The 27,425-nt window shown below is 35.2% G+C and overlaps 1 protein-coding gene across 1 annotated transcript in view; it reads left to right on the top strand.

Annotated features, from left to right (window-relative positions):
- TUSC3 (tumor suppressor candidate 3) overlaps window positions 1–22,596 on the top strand; it is a 215,322-nt gene extending 192,726 nt beyond the window's left edge. The window contains exons 9-11 of the mRNA XM_042936655.1: window positions 7,611–7,685; window positions 11,215–11,305; window positions 22,300–22,596. Coding sequence (XP_042792589.1) covers window positions 7,611–7,685; window positions 11,215–11,305; window positions 22,300–22,315 — 182 coding nt within the window. The 3' untranslated portion in view covers window positions 22,316–22,596. The remainder of the gene's footprint in view (window positions 1–7,610; window positions 7,686–11,214; window positions 11,306–22,299) is intronic.
- Window positions 22,597–27,425: the final 4,829 nt, after the last annotated feature.

Below are 27,425 nucleotides of genomic sequence, written 5' to 3'. Positions count from 1 at the left end.
AAGCCCAAAGTTAACATAAGAAAGGAAGTACATAAGTATAGAGTAGAAATGAATGAAATAAAGACCAGAAAATCAATAAAATGTATCAGTGAAACTAAGAGCTGTTTCTTCAAAAACACACAAAATTGACAAATAGCTAAACCAAGAAAAAAAGACTCAGAAATGAAAGTGAAGACATTACAACTGATACTTCAGAAATACATAGTATAACAGACTTCTATTAATAATTATATGCCAACAAATTACATAACTTAGAAGAAATAAATACATTCTTAGAAACATGACTTGCCAACAGTGTTTCAAGAAGAAATGGAAAAATCTAAACAGATCAAAATTGAGTAAAAATATTCTATCTGTAATCAAAAACCTCCCAACGCAGAAAACCCCAGGACCAAATGGCTTCACTATGGAGAATTGTACCTAACACTTAAGTAAGAATTAACACTGGGGTGCCTGGGTGACTCAGTCACTTAAGCTTCCAGCTTCAGCTCAGGTCATGAACTCACAGTTTGTGAGTTTGAGCCCTACCCTGGGCTCGCTGCTGTCAACACAGAGCCTGTTTTGGATCCTCTGTCTCTTTGCCCTTGTGTGCTCTGTGTCATAAATAAATTTTTTTTAAATAAAAGAATTAACACCAATCCTTCTCAATCTCCAGAAAAAAAAAAAAAAAATTGAGTAGGGAACACTTCCAAACTCATTCTCTGAGGCCAGCATTACGATGATACAAAACTAGATAAAAGCACCACAAGAAAAGTATACACTAATATCTCTGATGAGTACAGATACAAAATTTCTCAAACTATGAGCAAACCAAATTCACGAACACTTAAAAAGGATTATACATCACAACCAAGTTGGAATTGAAAGCTTTTCCTCTAAGATCAGGAAGAAGACAAGGATGCCTGCCAGCATTACTGTTCTTTAATAAGCTAGAGCAATGAAGACAAACAGAGGGCATCTAAATTGGAAAGGAAGAAGTAATATTGTTGCTATTTGTAGACGATATGAACATACCCATGCACACACACACAGACACACACACTTACACTGAGAGAATATCCCAAACTCTCAACTAAAAATGCGTTGTAACTAATTAACAATTTCAGTAAAGTTACAGGTTACAAAATCAACATGCAGAAATCAGGTGCATTTTTTACACTAATGATGAAACATGTGAAAAAACAATCCAATTTATAATAACATCAGAAACAAAAAAATTCTTAGGAATAAATTTAACCAAGGAAATGAAACGTCTGTACAACAAAACTCCAAGACTTTGCTGAAAGAAATCAAAACACAAACAAATGGAAATGCATTCTCTGTTCATGGATCTGAATAATACTATTAAAATATCCATACTCCCCAAAATCATCTACAGATTCAGTGCAATCCTCATCAAAATATAAAGGCTCTTTTTTTTTTTTTTTTTTTTTTACAGAAATGGGAGAAACACTCCTAAAATTTGTACTGAACCACAACAGCCAAAATATCTAAAGCAATCCCAAGGTAAAAGAACAAAACCAGAGGTATCACACAGATTTCAAACAATACTTCAAAGCTATAGTATTAAAAACAGTATCGTACTGGCACAAAAACAGACACAGAGACCAACGGAACAGAATAGACAGCCCAAAATTAAATTCCTGCATATACAATCTACTCAAATTTGACCGGAGGGCCCAGAACACTCCATGAGGAAAAGAGTCTCTTTAACAAATAGTTTTAAGAAAATGGATAAGCGCATGCAGAAGAATACTAAATCGACACTTTTCCAAAGACAACATGCAAATAGCCAACCGATACATTAAAAGATGCTCAACATCACTCACCATCAGGGAAATGCAGATCAACACCACTATGAGATACCACCTCAGTTATGGTGGCTGTTGTCAAAAAGGTAAGAAATAGGTGTTGGCGAGGCTGTGGAGAAGAAGAAGGTTTGTTCTGTTGATGCGAATGTAAATTGGTGCAGCCACTATAGAAAAACAGCATGGAGTTTCCTCAAAAAATTAAAAATAAAACTACCATATGATTCAACAATTACCTTTCTGGGTATGTGTCCAGAAAAACAAACCCACTAATTTAGACAGATGTATGCACCCCTCTGTTTATGGCATCATTATTTGGAATAGCCAGATATGGATATAACCTACACAACCTAAGTGTCTGTTGATAGACGTGTAAAAAACAAAAACAAAACAGCAAAATGATAGGCATACAAACAGTCTTGCTATTTGGAATAACATGGATGGAATTTGAGCACAGTGTGCTAAGTGAGATCAGTCAAGAAAGACCACTACTGTATGATATCACTTACATGTGGAATTTTAAAAAGCCAAACTTGTCAAAACAGTAAAATGGTGGTTATCAGAGGATGAAATGAAGGGTAGTAAGACAAATGTTAAGGGTACAAATTTAATGAGAGTAGTAGTAAATAAGCCATAGAGAACCAATGCACAGTGAAACGAATATAGACAACAATCTTGTAGTATGATCAAACTTGCTAAGAGTCTCGAACTTGATTATTTCAACCTTTAAAAAAGGATAATTATGTAATATGATAGAGGTGATAATTATTATTACAATGGCAGTCAAATTACAGTATGTAAATATATCACATTAACATGTACACCTTAAATTTACATAATGTATGTCAACATACTAAAAAAACATATTAAGGTTTTTTTTTTTCATATGTAAAAAAACACATTGCATTGTAGTTAAGAGCAAATAGGCATTGGCTTCGATAGCCTTGGTTTGAATTCTGGCTCCAGTAGTGCCTAACAGTGTCCCGGTTATTAACCCCATAAGTTTCATTATCCTAACTTATAAGTAAGAATAAAACAATACCCACCTCACAGCACTGTTAAGGGGCTTAATGAGAGAAATCCATGCATAGTGCTTACCTCAGTTGCCTGCACATAGTTGGGGTAAATAAATGTTGGCTATTAGTATTAAATAACCTATATACGTATATACAAGACAACACATGAAAGGAAGAGAGTTTATATGCAACACTTTCATGTCCAGAAAAAGGAAGTGTCCTACAAGTTAAGAAAAATACACAGATGAGGAAAAAGACTTATGGGAAAATGAGCAGAAAGAAAAAAAGAAAAAGAAAAAGAAAAAAAACAATATACAAAAGATTAAAAAGAAATGAGCTTATCAAAAGATACTCAAACTATTAATACAGATTCTCCCTCATCAGTTTGATAAAATCAATAGTTTGGCAATACTATTGGTGAAATACAAGGAAAATACAATATGATTAAACCTTAGTTAATTTGAAAATACATATGTGCACTCTCTAGAAAACTCTACATGTAGACCTTAGAGAAAACATTGCCCATGTACATGTAAAAAGATCTTTGTAGGAATATTTGTAATAGCAAATATTTGGAACAATTTTGCATAAGATAAATGCCCAGCAAAATGTGGTTTATGCTTATGAAAATCTTATACATAATTTTCCCTTGCAAACTGAATTTGTGTGAAGTTCAAAAATTCCAATGAGAAGCATGTTGTTTGCTCACATAGTTTTCCCATCATATCTTAAAAATTTGTAGAGGAAAAATGGTGAAAACGGTATGAAGATCTTTGAATAGGGATATGTTATACTTGTGTAACTATAGTTAATATCCAATTTTTTTTTGCCTAATAAAACATACTTTTCCTTGAGATTATATCTACATATATGTGTATTTATGTCACATCTATATATGTGCACATGGGTGTTTGTGTATATATAAAATTTTACCCTGAGAAAATTTTTATATATAGGTACACTCTTAATCAAAAATTTTAAGCATTTAATTTTGTAAACCTTATTTTCCTCAGATATAGAAATTGTTATTTTCCCATTGATTTTATTAATAAAATTTCAGAAGCTATGTAGGAAACGGGGTCCTAAAGTATTTTACTTATAATATCTACATAAAATCATTTTAAAATGTCATTTCTAATTTGAATATTTGAAAAAAATATTTTGTTACAGTTAAAATAATCTGAATTTTCTATGAATTTTCAGATCAAATGTGTCTATTTAAATGTGTAGATTAAAATTTGTACCTGAATAAAGTAAGGGGTGTTAAAGTGAAATATAAAATAGAAACCACACTTGAGAATTCCCTGGCAGAAAAAATCATTCAAGCCACATAAACACTTTAAGACTAAATGTAGCCCTTTTCATGAGTATAAGCAAACCTTAACTTGGGATATTTCTTGTAAATACCTCTGATAATCATAAAAAAAAACTTATGTCATCATTTTAAAACTGGTATGAGATAATCACTTGTAACCAATCACCTGCCACCTGGAAACCCCCATTATAATAACCAACCACTATTAAAGTCAACAACTTCTTCATTTTACTTTAGAAGCCATTCTGTAACTTCATGTCCCTGAGTTTTATAGTAGTAAGTCCTTGGGGTGCCTGGGTGGCTCAGTCAGTTGAGCATCTGACTTCGGCTCAGGTCATGATCTCACAGCTCATAGGTTGGAGCACTGCATTGGGCTCTGTGCTGACAGGTCGGAGCCTGGAGCCTGCTTCAGAGTCTGTGTCTTCCTCTCTCTCTGCCCCTAACCCACTTGCATTCTGTCTCTGTCTCTCTCAAAAATAAATAAACATTAAAAAATTTTAAAAAAACATTTATATTAGTAAGTCCTTGAATTTGAGGATTCCCAGTTTAAAAACTGTTCTTATATTCCCAATAAACTTACTAAGGATTATTTATCGATGTGGTGGTTTAAATTTGGTTATTTCTGGATTTTTGGCAAATGGAACCAGAAAAAGATGAAAGGGATACCGACTTTAACTCCTTAGGATCTATACAGTCACAGTAGTTTGCTCCAGGGAGCTAAGTCAAGCAGTAGAAACCCTTACATATGAACAGTTGGGTACAAGCTTTTAATTTTTTCCCATCACTTTATTATTAGCATTATCCTATGACTCTAGACTTGAGTTTTTTTCCAGTGGATTATCCAAAACATTTTAAGAATAAATCCTTAAGGTGCACAGACTGATAATACTGAAATATATTTCAATATACTGGTAATAATGAAATATTGATTCTCTTATGTTACCCTTTTCAGGCCCTCATGACATGACTGAATCTCAAGGAACTCTAATAATTAACCAAATTTCAGTGTTTTCAAACTATGTATCATGGATCCCCCCAAATTTAGTGGTAGTATATGGTGTATACATGTGTTCAGCTTGGTTGGAGAGGGGAGAGGGGAGAGGGGAGTGCTGATACTGCATAGTGCTGATAGTGGCTTTTTCTCTTGTATGCAGTAGGCTTCCAGGCAAGTTTGTTTGGGTTATTGGCTGGTTTTCTCCAGAAAGGGTTTCATAAAGGATTGCTAAATAGAATAAATTGAAAACTATTTGTTGACATATTAGACGAAGGGTTAGTATCCAAAATCTACAAAGAACTTATCAAACTCAGCACCCAAAAGACAAATAATCCAATGAAGAAATGAGCAAAAGACATGAACAGACACTTTTCCGAAGAAGACATTGAGAGGGCTAACAGACACATGAAAAGATGCTCCACATCTCATCTTCAGGGAAATAGAAGTCAAAACCACAATGAGATACCACATAACATCTGTCAGAATGGGTAAAATGAACAGCTCAGGAAACAACAGATGTTGGCAAGGATGCGGAGAGAGGGGAACAGTTTTGCATGGCTGGTGGGAATGCAAACTGGTGCAGCCACTCTGGAAAACAGTATGGAGTTGCTCAAAAAATTAAAAATACAACTACTCTATGACCCAGCAATTGCACGACCAGCTATTAACCCAAAGGATACAAAAATGCTGATTTGAAGGGGCACATGCACCCTATCAACAGCAGCACTATCAACAAAAGCCAAATTATGGAAAGAGTCCAGATGTCCATCGACTGATGAATGGATAAAGAAGATATACATAGAATGAATATTACTGAGTAATAGAACATTACTCAGAAATTAGAAAGAATGAAACCTTGCCATTTACAACATTGATGGAACTAGAGTATATTATACTAAGCAAAATAAGTCAGAGAAAGATAAATATGATTTCACTCGTGGAACTTAAGAAACAAAACAGGTGAACATAGGGGAAGGAAAGGAAAAGTAAGATAAAAAGAGAGAGGCAGGCAAACCACAAGAGACTCTTAAGTAGAACAAACTGAGGATTGCTGGAGGAGTGTTGGGTCAGCGAATGGGCCAAATGGGTGATGGGCATCAAGGAGGGCACTTGTTGGGATGAGCCCTGGGCATTATAGCTAAGTGATGAATCACTAAATTCTGTTCCTGAAATCATTACTACACTATATGTTAACTAACTTGGATTTTAATAAAATTTAAAATTCAAAAAAAAAAAAAAAAGAAAGAAAACACTTTGTATAGAGAAGTTATTGTAAGCATAAATGCCTAACTGGAGAAGTCAGGCATCTTTTGTTTACCAGAAATTGGATAATAGGGTCATGAAAGACTCAAATATTTTACAGTTATTAATCAGTACTTTGATCTAATGGTTTTGAAAATAGAGTGGAAATATTTACTCTGCAGAATTTTCCTTGACTTCCTCCACTTAATTGCATACACATAGGCAGATAATATTCTTTGAGTTTTCACAGTTTGGAGTAGAAGACATTAGAGACCCTGTACAAGATACTAATGTTGGGTTGTACATTTGTAGCAGTAGAAATGAATACAAGGAAACCTTAGTAAAGTTGAACAAATTGAGGAATTTCTGGGCTAAAATTATTCGCCTCTTCATTTTTTAATCCATTAGTCATTTGGGCAGAATACATAATAAATATATTTCCAGAATTGATGAGTTCTTAAATCTTAACATTAGTCCATGTCAAAAATGTTTTTTTAACACGGTTAAGAATTTTCTTATAAAGGTGGAAAGCTCCCCTCATTTTCTTAATCTCTGGCTTCTTTCAGTATGGTATGAAAATATTCATCCTGCTGCAAGCAGACATTAGGTACAGAATTTTGTGTTCATTCTTAAAATGTAAATTTCACTAAATTAAGATGCTGCTGAATTTGTTAGTGTGTTTTATTATAATGTGCATGTTTTCTTTTGTAAAATTTGTAATTGAATAACAAAAAATTTCTGAGTGACACAATACCTGATCTTAATAAATGTTTCTTTAAACAAGGTAATCTATGAAACAGCACATTAGTTAGAAGTCAGGCAGAAAAAACTATGCACACAAGCACTCGTTGTGAACTGGGGGGGAAATCATGGTAAATACAGTCTAATTTTCCGTGATTGCCAATGAAGTTTGTCCCTGTGACTAGAACTAGCACATCTCTTCATGTATAACATGAAATGGCATAACTGATTATGAGAGCCATGTAAATCATATGTGCTAAGAAATTAAAGTCCTGAAACTTAAGAACATTTCGAGTTGACCCTTCAAAATCTCGCAATTTCAGGCAAATACCAAAGAATGGTAATTTTGTGTTGGATAATAAGAATAAGTCCTATCTACCTCTGTGTACAGTTGCAACTTAACGATTCTGGAACAGAACACATCGTGTTCAGATCCAGAAAAATTAAGATTTTATCCGCATGTATTTCTACTGTTTCCTTGACAACTACTATAGATGCTGCTATCACCATGGGGATGGTTCTTCTAAATGAAGCAGCAACATCCAAGGGAGATGTTGGAAAAAGACGGAGTAAGTCTCTGTTGCTATTTTTGTAGTTTTGCTTTAGTCTTAAGGTTCATTTAAATAAAATGGGAAATGTATAAAAGTCCTTAGAAAACAAATTTCTAAAGAAATGTTCTGATTTAAGTGTTTTTGGAGGGCTTTTCTGTTTTGTTTTTGTTTGTTTTTTGGGTTTTGTTTTGTTGTTGTTGTTTTATTTATTTTTTTTTTTGGATGTGTGTGTACAAATACTTAAAAATATATTTCTTCCAAAATGGGTGTGGGCGATTTTCTGTGGAATTGCATATAAAGGAAAGCTGTTACCCTTGTCAGGGCTGCTCTGACCCATGTCTACGGAAGCTGAGTCCCCGTAGTAATGTCCACGCTACAGAGTGACATAAAATTCTCTGTTCAGAGTCTTCAGAGACTTTATTGATTAAGGCTGTGTTCCTTTTACCCCAAGAATCAGGCATACATTCAAGGACTCTGTTTTCACATGGGTTTTGTACACTGAAATATAATACCTTTCCATTACCTCCAAACCTCTTTTGATCAACGTTTGAAAAAGGGGTGATCTGTTGACAGTGTCTCTTCCAGGGTCTTTGCCTTTCCCATTGGTATTCCAAGATTTACAACTGTACGGATTTCCAGCATTCTGTTTCTAAGCAAGTTAACTAGGTTTTATCTTTCTTCCTTCCTTCCTTCCTTCTTTCTTTCATTTATTTTTTTTATCCTTTGATAGAACTATTCCTTTCGGGGGGTTGTAGAAAAAAAATACATTTTTATGAAGTAGTAGATTTTGGCTAGACAAAGGAAGAACATATGAAAAAAATCTACCCTCAGGAGCATAGGTTAGGAAAGAAGAGAGGGCCTTAAATTTCCTGCCACAAACCTTTTTACAGTATTATCAGATCCCTATATAATTTTATGATTAAACCCATAATTAAAATTTTTCCCAATACTCTGCATTTCTGGAAACTTTTTACACCCTGAATTTATTTATAGGTATCCAAGAGACACATAATTTATCTTAGTTTAAAATAAAAATCTAGACTTATTTTCTTCTTGTAAGTATCACCTATGGTGACATGTATATAAATAAATCATCATGATTTCTAAATAGTTGTCTTAAGTGTTAAAATATTTTGGATGTAATTTACAGTTTAGTCTGTCCTTTGTTTTCCCATGATTTACTATTGTAAAGAAACTATTCAAGACTCTAATGCATAAGTAATGTGCAGAATGTCATTTTATGATATATCTATCAAACAATATGCTCTTGGAAATGACAGATAATGTTTGTGTTATTTATTATATGTCCTGTCTTATTAAAGTAGGTAATGGTAAGAAATACATAAATTTTTAATCTTACAACATCTGTGAAGTTTATAAAATCAGTACTTCCAACTTTCCTCTTGGTAGAAATTTCTCTGCATATCACTCCAGCCCCAGCACTGTCAAACTATTTATTCACGTGTAGTTTGAGAGGAAGAGACATGGCAAATATATTTTACAATTATTCCTTTTTGATATATAATAATACAATGGCTGTGATTGTAATTGCTCAGGTCAGAATGATTGTGTCATAGCATTTCCTCACAAGTCTGTTAACTTGTCTGGGCTGCAGTGGTTAATTCAGTAATTACTACCTCCTCACTAGTACTCACTCAGTTCCTCTCCCTTCCCTATATACGAGGACTTGACTAATACTATTTTGTTCCACTGCGCAGAATCAAGTAAATATATTGTTTTACTTGATCATGTACTTTGAGCTTCATTGACCATGGAGCACGACCAAAGTGGCAAAGGGAATAAAAGGGTTTTACCTAGCTTCTAAAAATTAGAAAAAAAAAAAAAGAAAGAAAGAAAAGAAAGGAAGGATGAAGTGTTTGATAAAAATACCAAACGTGGTGAGGTATGAAATAAAGCATCACGTAATTAATTACGGGTTTAGTAACATTGTTATAAGCAGGGATGTTTTAACATTGTTACATCTAGTGCCTGGTGTCTGTCATAGTTGGATAGTCCACACATTTTTAAAAAGGTGTTTTTTTCATTTTGAGGTATTCAACCAGATTTTTACTTTATCTTCTGCCAATATTCATTTGAAGTTCAACTGCATGAACTTTGTCTGAAATGAAATGTCACAGAGGCTGCAATTGAATGCTTTTAAGCGCTTATGACTTTCAACAATTTGTACTCAAAACTGATTGATATTCCTGTAGAATTGAATGAAAACTGACAGATTTCTAGACCATTTTTTGACAGTATCATACCTTACCTACTGCTTGATTTCCAGGATTGTAATTAAACCTGGTCTCAGACCTGCTAGAATACTTTTAAATGTATTTTATCATTATGGAAGTATATAGAACTGCTAACTTTTCCTTGTTCTCCTGTGCCTTAGTATTTCATTTCTTTACTCCTCTTTCTTTTATAATTATTTCAGATTTTTTTCAATATTTTCTAAGAATTACCTGAAACTAATGAAAGTATACAAGTATTGTGCAAATGTTTGATTCTTAAGACATGCTTAGATTTTTCTTATTAAGAGCTAACTCCAATTTCTACTTATTTATGGCATAGATTTAAGTCAGTTTCAATTTTTTAAAATGTATTTAAGTTTTTCATAATTCTAAACATGTCTGCATTTAATTGGCTCAGATTTTTAACAAGTATTTTAATTTTATGAACATATATTTTACTAATAGAAATAAATTTTGTTTAAATACCCAATATATTTTCATATGTATTCCCATTGCATATGTTACAGATATTATTACTCTTTTAGAGTAAAATCTTCCTAACCATAACAGAAAGAAAAGAAAACAAAAAAGTATTTTCCCTATTGTCAACTTGCCTGGTTTAAAGTGGTAGGGGAAACCTAGACCACAGCACCTCTTACTGTAATACTGGCCTTCCCTACCTTCGTGAAAGCAAACAACTCTTTGACACAGTGACCTACAATGTGGGGGGGGATGTCCCCACTTTGGCTTTCCAGAATCCACGTTACTTTGTTCCTGAAGCCTTTATTCTTAACTTTTTGTCCACCAGGATGACTATTTCTAAGTAACAGGCTTTTACCGAAGCAGTAATCTAGTCAATAATCTAAAATAACATTTCCTTGTAAATATTGCATGGCACCTGAAAAAAGTAAAATTATAGTTACTTTTCTGATAATGCAAATGTCTATGCTAATATAGCCAATGCTTTATAATGCAGGGGCTGATAATCATGTTTGTGGTTTTCACATATTTTGTCTTGTTTTGATCCCTCTGGGGCATTTTAGTACTCGTAGGAACTCTCTAAGAGAAGAAAACCACCAGAAGACTTAGATCAGTCACTTTTGTTGTTTTCATACCCCAAATAGTCCATTTTCATTGAGAAGAATGTGGAAAATAATGAATACATTGTATTTTGGATTATCTGGTTTGTTGTGCCTGTATGTGCCATGAACTATTAAAATGTAAGTATACTGTTATTAATTGAATGCATTTCAAAAACATGCATTTGGGTTGCATGTGTCTAGACCCTAATAGCATTGTCTGTCTCTTTCTAGTAATTTGCCTAGTGGGATTAGGCCTGGTGGTCTTCTTCTTCAGTTTTCTACTTTCAATATTTCGTTCCAAATACCATGGCTATCCTTACAGGTAATATCATTATATTAATGTGTGTGTTTGTGTTTTTAACTAATAAACAGAATTCCCGTGGGTAATACCTATTTAAAGGCTAACATAAAGTAGCTAACTCATTTGCCAAGTGACTTTAAACTCAGTTAAGCAAGTTTTTGAGCACCTGCCATGTGTTCAGCTTGGACTTTGCAGAGGACTTAGTAGGCACAGGCCCTGTTCCCAGGCAGGGTATCGTTTCATTTTAGAGATACGTATTACATATGTATTATATATGTACATATGATAAAACGGGTTTAGCTTTGTGGAATTCATCAGAATTTCTCTCTCTTGTTTTGTCTGTCCATCTGATCATTCACATGCAGATTCTCTGGCTTCGTCAGGTTCATATAGGATACATGTTTCCTTCATTTTATTTCTAGCATCTCTCAGAGCTAACAAAATACAGTGTAGGAAAGCAGTATGAACCCGAAAAGATACCAAGTTTACATTTGACAGGTGTTATTCCTTTATTAGTCTAGCACATGGATTTATGCTACAGTTACCTTAGTTGTGGTAGATCCCGCTTTGGGTTTTGTTTTTCTTGCACTGCATCATTTTCCTTTTGAATAAGCTTTTATTTTTTTCTCAGAAATTTTAATCAGCTCTCTTGTGAATGATCATGGTAATAAGCAGCTGATACACATCACAAGAGCAAGTTTTGCTAAAAGGACTGCAGAGATTACATGCCAAAGATTTGGACAAATCCTGAGCTAAATCCTAAAAACCTGACAGTCCAGGGGAAAAATATCTATTTGTACAACTAGTTCACTGGAGGAAAAAATAAAGGTGATAGCAGAAGCAAGAGTGACAGAGGTAATAAATGAAAGAATGAAAGAGAGAAATAATCCTAAGAAGAGTAGAAATGTAAGATGTTGATAAGGAAGTAAAAGAAATTTCCTCCCACTGAATTGTCGCGTGTGAGAAGCTTGGTCAGTTATGAACCTAACATAGCACCGCGTTCTCAAACGGCTTCCATTCCCTGAAGGGTGTATCTGTGGCACAAGCATTGTAGTACTTGATTTAAAAGAAAAAAAAATCAACTTGCTCTTCTCCACAAAAGCAGTTTGTAAGGAACGAGAGAATGAGATATAGGACACCATCATCAGAGGAAAAGGAAAACATGCGCAACAGTCCCGAAGGCATGTGCTGGTCTGAGAACTTACGGAAAGACACTTGTGGCTATCCGTCTTCACAGAGAGTGAGGCCCTGCGTTTAACCCTGAGGACCAAGGGCTAACTTAACGTACTTATTTGTGGCAGACATACATTGAAGTGGGCTTGCAAAAGAAAAGGAGAATGAGTTCTCATCCAAGACCAGATCCTTGACTTTGAGAGGAACTGCAAGGACAAGTACACTTTTTTCCTTTAAAACGAATGAAAAAACTGCCCACTGCTTGCCTACCGCGGATAATACCTGTCCTGTGGATAAAACTGTTAAGCTCTCCCTTCGTGAAAATGCACATTTGAACATAACAGCATACACTAATTTAAAAATCACCTTTAGCCAGGGACGTCAGTTCTAGTTCTCCCTTTTAATTACAATGTCTGAGAATTATAACTTTTGTATCAAAAAAATACCACTGATAGTTTAGAGGTAATTCTGAACACAATTCTGAATTTTTATTAATTAGTTCCTCATAATTTTGAATTCTGTTTAATCTACAGTCTTTCATTTCTTCTATATGTAGTCATCTTTACATGTTTTATTTCTGTTTTGACTTCAGTCTTAAACGTCACAAAATCTTAAACCCTTACACCCTTCATGATATTTTCTCAGTACTTCACGCTGTTATTTTTGTTGATCTTTCTAACTTTTGAAGGGGTAGGATCTGCATGAAATATTTATCCTGTTTCCTTCAATCTGTCCCACATTTTAGTCTTAGGGGTTTTTTTGTTATTGTTTTTCTACAGTATCAGTAGGTTTCACACCATCACTAACTCTCCTAGGTTCTCTGTTAGGTTTCAGTAAGCAAACTTCCTGGATTTAAATTCCTGATCTGTTACTGGATGTGTGACCTTGGACAAGTTACTGGACTCTTCTGAACACTGGTTTTCTCATTTGTAAATGAAAAAAAATTTACATGCTTCATAAGACTCTTGTCAGGATTACATGAGAGAATGCATGTAGATTACTTAACACATTACCGAATACATGGTAAATGCCACATAGTATTAATTACTCCATAACTGTAAGTTGCTAATTATCAGTATTAATTATTCAATAACTAAGTTGCTAATTATCATCATTAATTCAGATGTAAATATTTCAAACTCATTTGTATTTAATCTCCTTTCCTAAGCAGGATTTTCTTTACACTGAAGATTAAGTAACTGTTTTATATTTGCATGATTCAGTTGAGTGAAGAACAGATTTTCCCTGAACCTTTTGACGAACTTAATTGGACTCCTGAGTCCCTTGAAACTACCAGTGAAATATCAAGATTATTAAGAATTTGGTCTAATTACCATCTGAGCCATGGTTCAGAAAGGAAATTTTATTCCAGGGGTAGCAATGAATTCCTTTTTATATTAAATAAAGATTAACTTTAGGCTTGTCCCATCTTCAAAGAAAAGCAAAGAGCTAGTAGTGATACACGGTAGTCTTCAGTAATGGGTAATTCCCCATTATTTTTCAGGGACACACTTTGACCTACAAAAAATCAAAAAATTTCCATAAAAGTACTTACGACCCATGTCTCTCATTTAGTAAAAAACTAAAATGAACCATTCTCTGTTAATTACCACTTCACTTCCTGTTTATAAAACTCTTTAGAGAGAGAGAGTGGCAGAATGGACAGATAATATTTACATTCAGAAGAGTGGAGTTCAAGTTTAATGTATATTATAGTAGTTGAGAGCTCTAACTCTGCAGTCACACAGATCGGAGTTTGAATCTTAGACCCTCTCTTCACTAACTTTGAGACTTGGAGTTAGTCACTTAAGTTCTTGGTCTTATTTTTCTTCATTTCTAAAATAGTGTTTTAGTTTCTTTATGGGGTTTGGAGACAGGCTCAGTTGTTAGGTTTGTGTCACGTTAATGCTGTATCGTTTGCTAAGATACTTAACTCTGCTGAGCTTCTTTCTTCATTGGTAAACTTGGTCGAACACCTGTCTCAGAATGTTGTGGGGAAAAATTATATAATTCGTAGAGCCTGAAATGTAGGCTTCTCGATAAATATTACTTCGCCTACGTCTTACCTTTACAATAACTTCAGCATTTTACCTCATTACATTTGTGTTCAGCATTTTACTTCATTACCTTTTTCACTAAGTATTCATACAGAACTGTTTCATGTATTCAAGTCATTTTCATTCTGTAATACTGTATGGTATTATAGAGAGAAGTCCTTGAAAATACCTTTTTTGTATCTCCAAAGTGCTGTGCACATAGTAGGTGCTCTTCATATTAGTTGAACGTTGAACTCAAAAACATTTTTTATTTATTCCTCATCTAAATGCAATAGGAACCGTTAAGATAGAAAAGTAGTGGGGAAAAAAGAGTACTGGTTTGCCACATTGCACAACTCCAGAAGATGGAATTCACATCAAATGACACCCCGTGGAGTTGTCAGGGTATTCCACACACCTAAAGGGATGTGTGGTGTGTTGAAAGATAATTATTTAGAAACCAGAGCTATAAAGATACTTATTGCAAACTCAGATTGATTCTTAGCTGGCTGACATCAAATATTAAAAATCTATTATTAATTAAAATTGCGTATAATGGACATAGAAACTATCTTCTATTGTTTTTTTAAAAAAATACTTGTATTTCCTGATGTCCTTGGCTATTTTGAGAGATAATGAGTAACAAAAAATGGATTTACCTTCAGTAATGGAAAATACACAAATAGCTGGAAATGAGAGCTATTCATATGAATTTTGAGAAAAGTATGATACTGAATAAGTACAGCAGGGCCAAAAAATCCCAGGGTACAGTATTATAGCAGTATCACATTTTCTATATCTTACATGTGGATCTTTCATCTGTAGAGACCATATTAAATATAGCCTTGAGCCGTACAAATATAAAAATAATATCAAAATGGTGTGGTGATCAGCCCATAATACATGTAACTGCTAAGAATTTCACTGGGATTGTCTTTCTCCTGCTGGGTTCCAGCTTTGAAGAATGACATAAGTGACCAAAGATGTAGAGAGGATTCGGGGAAGAGCTGGAATGCTCTAAAGGCACCATTGTCTGGCCCTTCTCTTGTATAGATAAGGAATACAGTGCTAAATCTTGTAATAATACTGTGCAAATGGAAATTGAATCTTAAGGACTATTTTTTCCATATTGTTGTATTTCATTGTGGTGTATTGGAAAGTGATCTGGACTGAGTGAGAAGATATGATTTGGACCATGGCACTTTAAAACTGTAACCTCAGGCAAGTCTTTTAATCTTCTCTGAGCCTCAGTTTTCCTCATCTTTCAAATAAAGGCCATAATATTTATCTCATGAGTAAGACAAGTTGTAGCAAACTATCGTTTTACAGATGTAAGATAACTTTTAACTGTGAGACCCCACATTCCAGTCGAGGGCTACTGTGCTTAGCGGCTTTACAGACAAGCCCTCAGATACAAATCTCAAGCAATAGACTCTGACCCATGGAATTAACCATCTGACAAGCAGTATATTTTTAAAATACTCCTATATGTGCATACGCACTCCAAACAAAATGTAATTTCATTTAGTTACCTGTGTTTTATTACTTTAAGGAGGAAAGCAGAACCAAAACAAATGACAGAAATATACCGAACTCTGCCTAGGACAGGTGTAGTCTCAGCCCTTTTTCAACTAACGAAAATGTCAAGATAATAAAATAAAACACAAGTCTCTGAAATATGTACTAAGATTTTTTAATTTTTTAATGTTTATTTATTTTCGAGAGAGAGTGTGTGTGTGAGCAGGGAAGGGTCAGAGAGAGAGGGACACACAGAATCCAAAACAGGCTCCAGGCTCTGAGCTGTCAGCACAGAACCCAACACGGGACTCAAACTCACAAATCGTAAGATCATGACCTGAGCTGAAGTTGGATGCTCAACCGACTGAGCCACCCAGGCGCCCCTCTGTACTAAGATTTTTAATCAACATTTGGTAATTTCAGCAGTAAATACTAGGAACCTCTACATAAGGCCAAAATAATTTTTGTAGAAAATTGTTTTGTTCCTTGACGTTTTGTACTGCACATTCCAAGCCCTTCAACCTCAGAACACGTAGTCTGAGCGGACACACACACACAGATAGCTCTCGAGGGTCAGTTCCGTCTTGAAAGTGCAACTTTCTCCACCATCCAGCACCCCACTGAAAACAGGAAAAGCATAGAGAGCTCCCATGGCCTAGAAGACTTTTTGCTTCTTCACCTTTCCCCCAACCTTAGTCCACACACTAGCTTTATGTTTTTCCCCAGAAATAGTATCCACATTCCTGATCATGTCTAATCATTAATAATCATGTTAGACAAACTGTTACTAAGTTTCTCTGTGTTCAGGCCGTGTAGAGAAGTGGCCTTGGCAGTAGTTAGATTTGACCTCTGGTGCCCTGTGCGACCATAGATACAGAAAGGTTTCCATACTCAAAGATCTCTTCCCTTCTCCTAATAAAGTCCTGAATTTCCTTAGGCCTTGTTTTAGATCGTTTGCTTCAGACTTGAACTTTTTCTGGGTTCAGTAATTTATTATTACAAAGCAAAGAAGCAGGTTAAAGAGGCCTAGCTAACAGCCATAATGTACTTCTCCCTTGCAGTCCCTTAGAACATTTAATATAGAGTAAAGGTTAAAAAAAATCTCGCGAATAGGAATCATTGCGTTCCACCAACTACAAGGCCAAACAGGAGTGAAAAATCAAGTAGTGGGCCATCCATGCTCTCTGGAAAGAAGCAAGGCTTTTCCTGTCTTCTCTACCTTTTTTTTTTTTTTTTTTTTTCCAAAACCAAAATGAAGTGCGAGCAACTGCTGATTGAACACATGAATGATTTCTGTAAGACAGAGTGTCTTGTAATCAGGTCTCCCTGACCTAGTTTGAGAATAGGCAGTTAGTACAGAAGAAAATTGTGTCCACCCGAAGAGCTCAGAGAACTTAACAAGCTCCCAGTTGGACAGAATTCACTCATTTAAGAGCATTGTGTACATGCTGGTTTTTTTTAAACACCAACAAAAGACAGTTTAAGGTAAGTAAAAACAAAATGCATGCCACTGTTTCATCCCTATTTAAATATTTCACAGGAAGAAAAAAGGAATAAACATGCTGTGCATATAATCAGTGTCTCCAGTGACCAAGACCAGAGGTCTCTTCTCGTTCTACAACCCACATAATCATTCTAGCACTTTAGTTGACCAGCTCCTCTTTGAAACGTTTTACCTTGGATTTTGTAACATGATACTTTTACACCTTCCTTTTTCCTTCCCAATTATTTCCCACTTCCTTTTGCAAGTCAGATCCTGAACACCTTTCTCCTGAGATCTAGAACCAGACCTGAATACCACATTACCACCTCACCCCCCACACGGCTAAAGGGCAGCCTCCTCTGTGCTCCAAACCTATTTTCTGCTATTCTCCCCATTTTCCCTAAGACGATGTTCTTCTCACAGTCCTAGAGGAGTCACTTGTCTGGGCCTCCATCACTCCTAAGCTTATCTCCCAATGTAGAGTCATTATCTTCCATAAGCAGTCACTTATTCTAGAGTAACACAGAATTAATTTAAGATATGCACAGATTATGTTGCTTTATCAAAATCCATTAATGGATAATAACAAGAAAGAGGGGAAAAGCTAATACATATTCCTTTACATGATCTAGAAAAGCAAAAAGATAAAAATTTGAAATTTTTCATAATCAACACCTAGGTTATCGATGTCAATTCTTTGGCTTGTTTATCTTTTGAACCTAAGAAGGGATTATACCATACATATTTTATAAGCTACTTTATCCCTCTCATATACATCGTGAATAGATTTTAGTGCCATTAAGTATTCTACAATATGATTTTACTAGGGACATAATAACTCCATTGTATCCATCACCTTAAATTCTTTCAAGTTTGATTCTGTGTCCTCTATTTCTTCTTATAACACACACAGCCTTCATCATACCCTATGACGTAGTAGTACACGAGTCAGCACCTATTGCCTGTGGACCACATCTGGCCGCCTGGCCATTTTTGTGTGCCATGTAAACTAGGAAGTGTGTTTACAGTTTTAAGTTAAGGGGGGGGGGGAATATCTTGTGACATGTGAAAATTATTTAAAATTCAAATTTCAGTATCCGTTTTATCAGTACACAGCCAGATTCATTTGTTTCTATATCTTCTATGGGCTGTATTTGCACTACAACAGCTTAGCTGAGTGGTTTCAACAGAGACTTCTAGCCCACAGTGTGTATTCACTTTCTGGGCCTTTTACAAAAAGTGTACGGACTCCTCATTTAGACATACTGAATACAGCACAATGTTATTGTCATTCTTTGGCACATTTCTGCACTTAGCCCCTTTAGCCTAAGCCACTATCACTTCATTTAACTTCTTCTCAAAGAGTTTTGCTTTATATGCTTGTTTTTCAATTCCTCTAACACTTTGACTTGCCATCATATCAAGTATATCACTGTGTTATACTTAATTTTGTCTGGGTCTTACTTTCCTCTGGAAGAGAAGTATAATGGCCATGACCTTTAGTCATTACATGTGTTACGACCACCCTTCTATACATGATACTCTCATATACGATAGGTGGTCAATAAGTCTTTGCAGAATACTGATTGAGATGGACAGTGTTTGGCCCAAATTTGAGAAAATAACTACCATTTTAAACAATGTTTCTCTAGAAAAACTTATTTTGAATTTCAGATAATAACCTTGCTACCAACTTTTAGAACCTTGGTTCTCAGCAAGTCAAGGACTACATTTTTATATCAATAAAATGTGTGCTAGTGGGAGGGAGTAATTAGGAAAGAGCCGGACCTGGAAGGTGTTTTGAGATTTCCATCCCATCCCTTCTTTGTATACACAGTCTCCTCTGCATCAGTGATGTGCTCTCAACAATAATCAAGTTACACAGACTAGAAGGGAATAGTTGCACCCATTTAAGCTAGAGAAAGGGAGAGTTTCTGGGACCTAACTGTGCTGGTTCTACCCGGCTCTCTAATTCTCCTGTGTAGAACTCACCGGCCTGGCCTCCGACTTCTACTACTACTTGAGTTCGTTGACCATACATACAGTCGCTTCAAAGCCGGTCACAGTAGTCAGTGTCTGTCACACACGTGCCGACTACCATGAACTGTGAGGAAAACCATTCATGACAGGGTGGAGGAGACTCTAGACAGAAGTTGCTGGTGGCACCCAAGGCAGCTGCTCCCTCTCTGAGGAAAGCAGCCACAGCCCTGAAAAATACATTTCAAGTAAGAGGAGGCTATTCTGGTTTGCTATTCAACAGTTTTACCCAAGTATTTAATACCTTTTTACAGTAAGCATTATTGGAAAGATAATATCCAAGCATTATTAGAAACATAAATATATGAGAACTGTTATGCCCTAAGATTACTAGACAGGTAAATGAAAAGAAAAAAAAATCTTGTCGGAACTTGATGTGTAAGACTGAGGGACAAGTCCCGAGTGGTGAAATCCATGTGAAACATTCATACTGGAATATATGTTGGCTATTTAATATTAATATTCATGTTAATATTGAATGATTACCTAGAGAATAACAGTGTATCCTTCTCTAAGAAGCATTTTAAGCAAACAGTTTTGACAGGCTTCAAGCTGTCCAATGTCTTCAAACACTTGTAAACTTGTAACGCTTTTTATGAAAAAGATTTTAACTATAAAAGAACAGGAAGTATTCTGTTAAACTTATCCTTCATTGTAGAATAGTATCAGTTCAAGATAAAATATATATTTGTCATTGCACAAAAGAATAAAAATGAAGGATTGTTTTAACAGCTTTTTATTTTTTTTTTTAATTTTTTTCTTTTAACGTTTATTTATTTTTGAGACAGAGAGACAGAGCATGAATGGGGGAGGGTCAGAGAGAGGGAGACACAGAATCTGAAACAGGCTCCAGGCTCTGAGCTGTCAGCACAGAGCCCGACGCGGGGCTCGAACTCACGGACCGCGAGATCATGACCTGAGCCGAAGTCGGCCGCTTAACCGACTGAGCCACCCAGGCGCCCCTTAACAGCTTTTTAAAAGAAATAAGTATTTTAGTTTGGGAAAAATCCCTAGCATGAACCAATAATGTGGTGACTAAGGATTCTTAGTTTATTTTAATATTAAGAAGATACAGAGATCCTTTTATTTTGTAAATTTAACATCTAAAAATGATAGAATCTTTTTTGCTTTTCCAGCTCCCAAAAGTTAGGAAGTATAAGATGATCACAGGGGTCATATTACTGTTTTTGCTCTTACGGTAAAGTATTTTTAGCGGTGATAAAAGGTGATCTTTAGTGCACCACACCTTGAAATGTTCAGACCATGATTAGAAAACAAAAACCAACACCCCACAAATCCTCAGTTTTGTTAAAGTTATAATTTTTTCAACTTTACATTCTAAATTGTTTATGATCAAGTTTTCTTTTTATCATTAACCCTCCTTCTTCAGTTAGCTTTAATCTTTAGGGGAAGCTTAAAATGCATGACGGAAAATGCCAGAGTTCCTCTCCAAAGGCCACATCCACGTGCATTGCCATCAGTGTTAAGGATTGTGTGGCCTGAACGGCAGCCGCTGCTGAATGCGCCGGGGACGTTTCCTGCGGACATTCTTGTTCTCAGAGGGGGTTAGCCTTGCGGTACCTCAGCCAGAACTTGCTAGTTTGAAAACAGAAGCAAGGTCTTGTTGCATCTAGGTATCAGCACATGATTTCCACCCTTTACTAATTTCTCAGAGACAGATATACAGAGTAATTGTTTTAGTTTGCATAGCATGTTTACTTTATAATTTACATTATATAACATTTTAAGTATTTACTGCAGATTTTATGTAAGGTTTTATTTTTTTAAATAGTGTTTACTTTGAGCACACAGTGTCACTAGGTTTGTAAAGTACAAGCTCTAGAAAGAACTCTGGAGATCATCCAAACAAACGTTCTTCTCACTAATGAGGAAACCGAGGTTCAGAAAGACCAAGAAATATATGACGAGGATATTATAAACATCCAAATAGTAAACTTACTAAGCTTAGTTTTCCAGCTACATGGCTTTTCAGCTATAGCAACCATTAACTTCATTTTCGTTTTAATGTTCAGTTAAAACGTGGTTTGTCTCTGGTTGTCCTACAAAGTTGTGTTGTCAAGACAAAAAAACCACCACGTATTAGAAAAAGGTACAAATCTCAAACAAAGTCAGTCAATGTTGTTTAAACTGACTTACCATTCTACAAGTTCTATTTCTGTTCATAGATTAAAACTTTGCTTAGGGAAGTTAAAAACAGCGATCTTCTGCTTTCATTTCTGTATGGACAAGCATCCATTTGTGTTTCCTCAGAATCTGATGACACGATTTACATGTACATTCTTTTTGGTTCAATATAATTCAGTTATATATTTCATTTAAAAGAGATCAAGTGTTTAGTTATTTTGTGTAAGTGAATGAATTGCGGATTCAAGAGAAAAATGAATTTTGTTTTAATCCATCCACAGTTTTTATTCTAACTTTTACTTACATTGCCAGTTTAAATGCTGATTTAACTATGCTCTAACCAGCAATGAGAGCAGTTCATAGAAATAGGGTATTTTACCCAAACTTAAACACCACTAGTTCAAGTTCTTATCAGCATCTCTCCCACCCCTGCCTCTTCTCCCCACAAGCGTGACCCCATTTCAGGAACTAGTTCAGAGAAAATGCCCCGATAAGAAAGGAAAATGAGGTGAATTAATTATAATTATGACATTTTATATTACATTTACATGTAGTAATTTAGAATGAATAAAAAGCATATTGTGTTTCCTTATTTTCAGCATATAATTTTCTTTCTTTTTCAGCTTTTTAATTAAATGAAGCCAAGTGGGATTTGCATAAAGTGAATGTTTACCATGAAGATAAAGTGTTCCTGAGATATATTTTGAATTCTTGAGTTCATTTCCACATTGTGATAATCTAGCTTATTCTTGTGTAATTTTTTTTAAATGTGAGTTTTCCTGGTAAATTTAAGTTATGGAAGTAGATGGTTCAATTTCATATTAGCACTGGAAAGAACAAAGGAGACATTGAAATGTTTTCGAGCATATTATAGTCAGCGTATGCCTTAGGACTGAAATAAATGACAATGTAATTATCAATTCATGTGTTAGAACTGTTCACTCATTAGTAAGGAAAACCACAATGTTAGTAAGAGGAAACTATGAAATATATGTTAAAGAATCCTTAAGGTTGTACAGAGATAAGGTGTATGCATGAAAATGTCACAGTGAAACTCTACTCTTTGTCACTTCAGTATAAAGGATATGTGTATGATTACAAATAATGTTTTGTTCTTATTAATCATAATTAGATAAAGAGGGAGCTGGATGAATAGTGCCTATAAACTGGAAGCCTAACCTGGGAAGTGGAGGTTTTTTCCTAGGATACAAATTTTAAAGCAAACAGGACCAAATCAACAAGCTTGAAGGCATCAGATGAGGGAAGCCTCCCGCCCAAACTAGACATTAGTTCCTCTCTGACTTTAGAGGTATCAGACGTCAGAGCAGTCCTTCTCTCATTTCACTTTCGGGACGAGTTCTCGGAGCTGACTGGTTGCTGAAATGCTACCGTTTTAAAATTTAGATGTTAAGTTGAAACCCTCTTTAGTTTTAAATACATCTTCAGCTAGAGCACTGTGATAGACTCACTGAGAATTCTTTCTGTAGGGGTGGGGCGCAACGGGCTTCCCTAGCCTTCTCTGCTTTTCCCAAGACATGGAAACTTCCCAGCAGTGTGGATGAACCTGGAGTCAGAGAAGTCTGGTTATGTACCTGCTGGGCCCCAGAGTTTGGGGGAATTAGTCATACTTTTTCTCTGTTTTCCCTCTTTGGAAAGTGTAAAATGAAACCAAAATTAGACTATAAAAAAAAGAAAAAATCCAGGAATCCAGACTTAGAACTACAAAACTAACCCAGCGTAGCCATTTTCCCCATGTTCCATGGCAAAAGTTTGCAATTACAACTTGGTTCCCTGAATCCAGATAGCTAGAGAGTAGTCATCCTGTACATGGGTGACTCAGTGAAGCTTTCTTGAAAACCGAATATGGGAATCTAATCGTTAATATGTTTGTATGTCCTCTTTTAATTTATAAAGCGCTTTGGCAGATTTTTTTTTCTTTACAACAACCCTGTAAGGTAGACAGGAATATAAATTTTGTCTGACTTACAAAAGCACTAGAAGCTGAAAGCTGCAAAGAATAGAAAAACAGAGCCTGTAACCGGGCTTTCAGACTCTCAAACCTGAATTTTTATTTTCTGTGGTGCTAAACAGTTGAGAAACACAATCAGCTCAATCAACTTTTTTCTCTTTTTTTTTTTTTTTTTTTTTTTTTTTTTTTTTTTTTAAGATTTTGTCATCTAATTTTCATTAAGATCCAAATAATAGACCATGGAGAACTTTGTTGGTTAGGAGTTTCAGGCACACAGTTTCAAACAGGGACCGGGTGTACATCCACTGAATTTACTTATTTTGTACCTTTATGAAATTAATAAAGAATGGGAAATATCAAAGCCTATAGGGGCATATGAAGCTAAATTCCAGGGCAGTATGTGTGCTAGCAAGAAGTTGTCTTGTCAAAACATGATATGCAGTGAAAATTGCATAGTAATTCAGAACTATATTCACCTTACTACATATTCCCAAATCTGTTATTAAAAAGCACATTAGGTCCCCTAGTTCTTGTTCAAAGATTGATAGGTTTAGTACTGAAATGTCACTTACGGAAAAGCATTAAATGATCATGATCATTTATTTAATGCCCATCCCTACGTAGCACTTGACATGTACATGTAACTCCATTGAGTATTTTTACAGTTTCTAAGATTCTTTGAGAAAAGACATGCAATTGAAGTTTGAGACCAGATTTTACATGTAAACATATCTTTATTATAATTACATTGGTCTGTCCCCTTAAGGCTGAGAGTTCTTATTAAACAACATACATCTAGTCTCTATAAAGCTTAACATAGTGTTCAGTCGTGACCAAAGTCAGACAATGGCCCAGGTAAGGAGAACTTCCCTATCCCAGATTAGTAAAAGTTTTCTAGCCTATATTATGTAATTTCCTCTCAACATTAATTTCATGCCAACTATATAAAGACATTTTTTTTTTTTTTTTTTTTTTTTTTTTTTTTTAGCATTTTATAGCTTACAAAGTTGTTGCTTTTCTAGACTGTTGTTGCATTAGGGAAGTGATTCTAGAAGGAAATAAACTGCCTCAAGACAAGTTGTTATTGGAAAGTGCTACAGGCAACAACTACAAAGAGTGGTTCAAATGGAGTTTGCTTTCAGAAGTTTGCATGTGGAAAACCACACATGTGATATAGGCTACCTTTACCTTTGCCAAACAAGTCACATTGAAAAATTAATTTGTATCTACTATGCTATATCCTCCAGTGTCACTTTTCAACCCTATTTACTGTTTTGAAGACTCCCTTAAAAACTGGTATGTTTCACCGTCTCCAGTTAGAATAAAAAGAATGGCTTTCCTACTTAGAATAAAAAAATCTTAACATAAAGTTCCATCTAAAGGAGTTTAATTTCTAACATCTGATGAATAAAATGTTGCATTTTGCTCAGCTGACTGTTCCTTTCATCAGATATTTCACATGAGTAAGCCTAGGAGTGTTGTGTGTATACTGTTATTTTCTTTTGCGTATACAGTAATATCCCTTGTCAATTAGCAATCCAACAAGCATGGTGATTTAGGGAGATTAGATCTTGTAACCATAGAGCTTGACAAGTACTCCCTTTCTTGCTATTAGGAGAACCTCCCTAAAGGTACGTGAACAGAGTAGTTATTTCTAAACAAGGCATATTATTTTGAGATCAAACACCGTAAACACTGCATTTTACAAGTACTGGTAACAAAGGCAAACACATTAACTGGAGCATCTAGGAACAAAACAGTTGAGTGGACTTTAGGAGACGGTGTTCCTCAGAGCTCATTAACCATTCGGTTTAAAATATTAAAACGAGGTTTTTCATATTCTAGCAAGAAACTGTACTGGGTCAAACCAATAATTTATCTAATAGAATTTTTCTAAGAGTGAGAAAAGGGGGACCATAGTAGTCACACTAAAATGGTACAAGTATGTTCATGTTAGCCTCTAAATTCCTTTATTTCATTCATGACCGTATGTCATTTATGAATCTTTCCATACTCCTTTTGTTATCTACTTATGTCTGAAATATATATATGCTGTGTTTTTATCATATAACAGTCTTAAGTATATACAAAGTTTTAATAAAGTATCACACATTCGGACTATAATAGGAAAATCAGGTCACTTGTTGGTACGTGTAATTCCATTAAAAATGATGCATACATATAGGCCATGAAAATGGCAAGATGAAAAACTCTAAGAACTCATGCACTCCACAGAAACACTAGGAAAACTGGCAGTGTCCCTCAATATTGCTTGAAGTCTGAAAGATAGTGAAAGGTTGACAGCAACCCTATGAATGCTTAAACAAAATATGACTTAAACTCAGATGGATAGTTTAATGGCATTTTAATCTTAGTCTCCCCAGTCAGCAGTGGTCTTAAAAATGGCAGCCTGTGTACCTGACTGTAGACGAGGCAGAATGCTCCTATTCCTAAGGAGTAGTGTTTTGACCTGAGGATTACTGGGAGAATTCAGGCAAGGGGTTTGTCTTTGTTTCACCTAACTCGAATTCCTCAGGGTAGAAAAGTGACTACTAGGGTGTTTCTCTGAAATAATGAAATGAATTTTTGCCTCAGGCAGGAGCATGGTAATAGTTGTGACAGACATAGACACAGGGCTGAATGCCTGAATGAAAGGAAAAGCTGGAGAATGAATTACTTTGGGGAATAAAGGCTTTGAGAAGCTGCCATGTGCCAAAACCCAGATCAGGATGCATCCTCAGAAAAGATCTGAGAAGACGCTAAGCTTTTACTTCTTGCTGATGTTTACACCCAGCCCAAGCAAGACATGAAGGCTAGAGCACAGTTGTCAACTCCCTGGATAAGTGCTCAAGGGTGCCCCAACAGAGTCAGTGTGCAAAAGCCCAGGGGACTAGTTTGTTTCTTTTTCTCTCTTTTGTCTGCAGGCACTTAAGGACACCTCTGTCAAACCACTAGCTGACCACTAAACCAATGAAACACAAACTTTGCAGACCACAAATGACAACATAATTTTACAAAAACAGTTTTGAAAATTCACTAAATAGCTACAAAACTCACAGCAAGCCACAAAAACTAGCTGTGGAGAGGGAGCAGAATCCAATTTCTAGAGTTGCTTCATTACAGTATGTAGAATGACCAGTGCAGAAAACATACAAAGTATAAATTATACCCATACACAGGAAAGAACTTTACAGACACTGTCCTTAAAGCAGCAATTCAACTTCCTAAAGACTTTAGTGGTCGGTAATGTACTCAAAGAGCTAAAGGAAACCAGATGAACAAGGTATCACCAATTAGAGAATATAAATGAAGAAATAAAAATTATAAATGGAGTCAAATACAAATTCTAAAAGTGGAAAAACCGTAAGTGAATTGAAGAAGTCCCTAGAGCAACTCAACAGAACACGCAAATCAGACACAGGGCATGAGATGTAATTTGGCAATAACCTCATAAAAACAAATGGATAGAACTGTACTTGAGCAGTTCTTATACGCTATCAAATGTAAGCTGCTATTAATTCCAACTAGACTTTTATAAATTTAATATAAACCACAAAGTAGTAAAGGAAGAATTGAGTAACTATATATATATAACATGTCGAAAACAAGTTGTAGAATGACAGAATTCCTTATGAGTAATTTCTTTAAATATAAATGCATTTAGCATTCCACCTAAAGGAAAGATTTGTCAAAAGGATTTTTAAAGTATGATATAAGTATATAAAATTACATAAGAAAGGAAATCTCAAATCAATACCCTTACTTTACACCTTAAGGAAC

The sequence above is a fragment of the Panthera leo genome, chromosome B1 (assembly GCF_018350215.1).
Source record: "Panthera leo isolate Ple1 chromosome B1, P.leo_Ple1_pat1.1, whole genome shotgun sequence".
In the NCBI taxonomy this organism is placed as follows: Eukaryota; Metazoa; Chordata; class Mammalia; order Carnivora; family Felidae; genus Panthera; species Panthera leo.
This window is presented reverse-complemented; position numbering and strand designations above follow the sequence as displayed.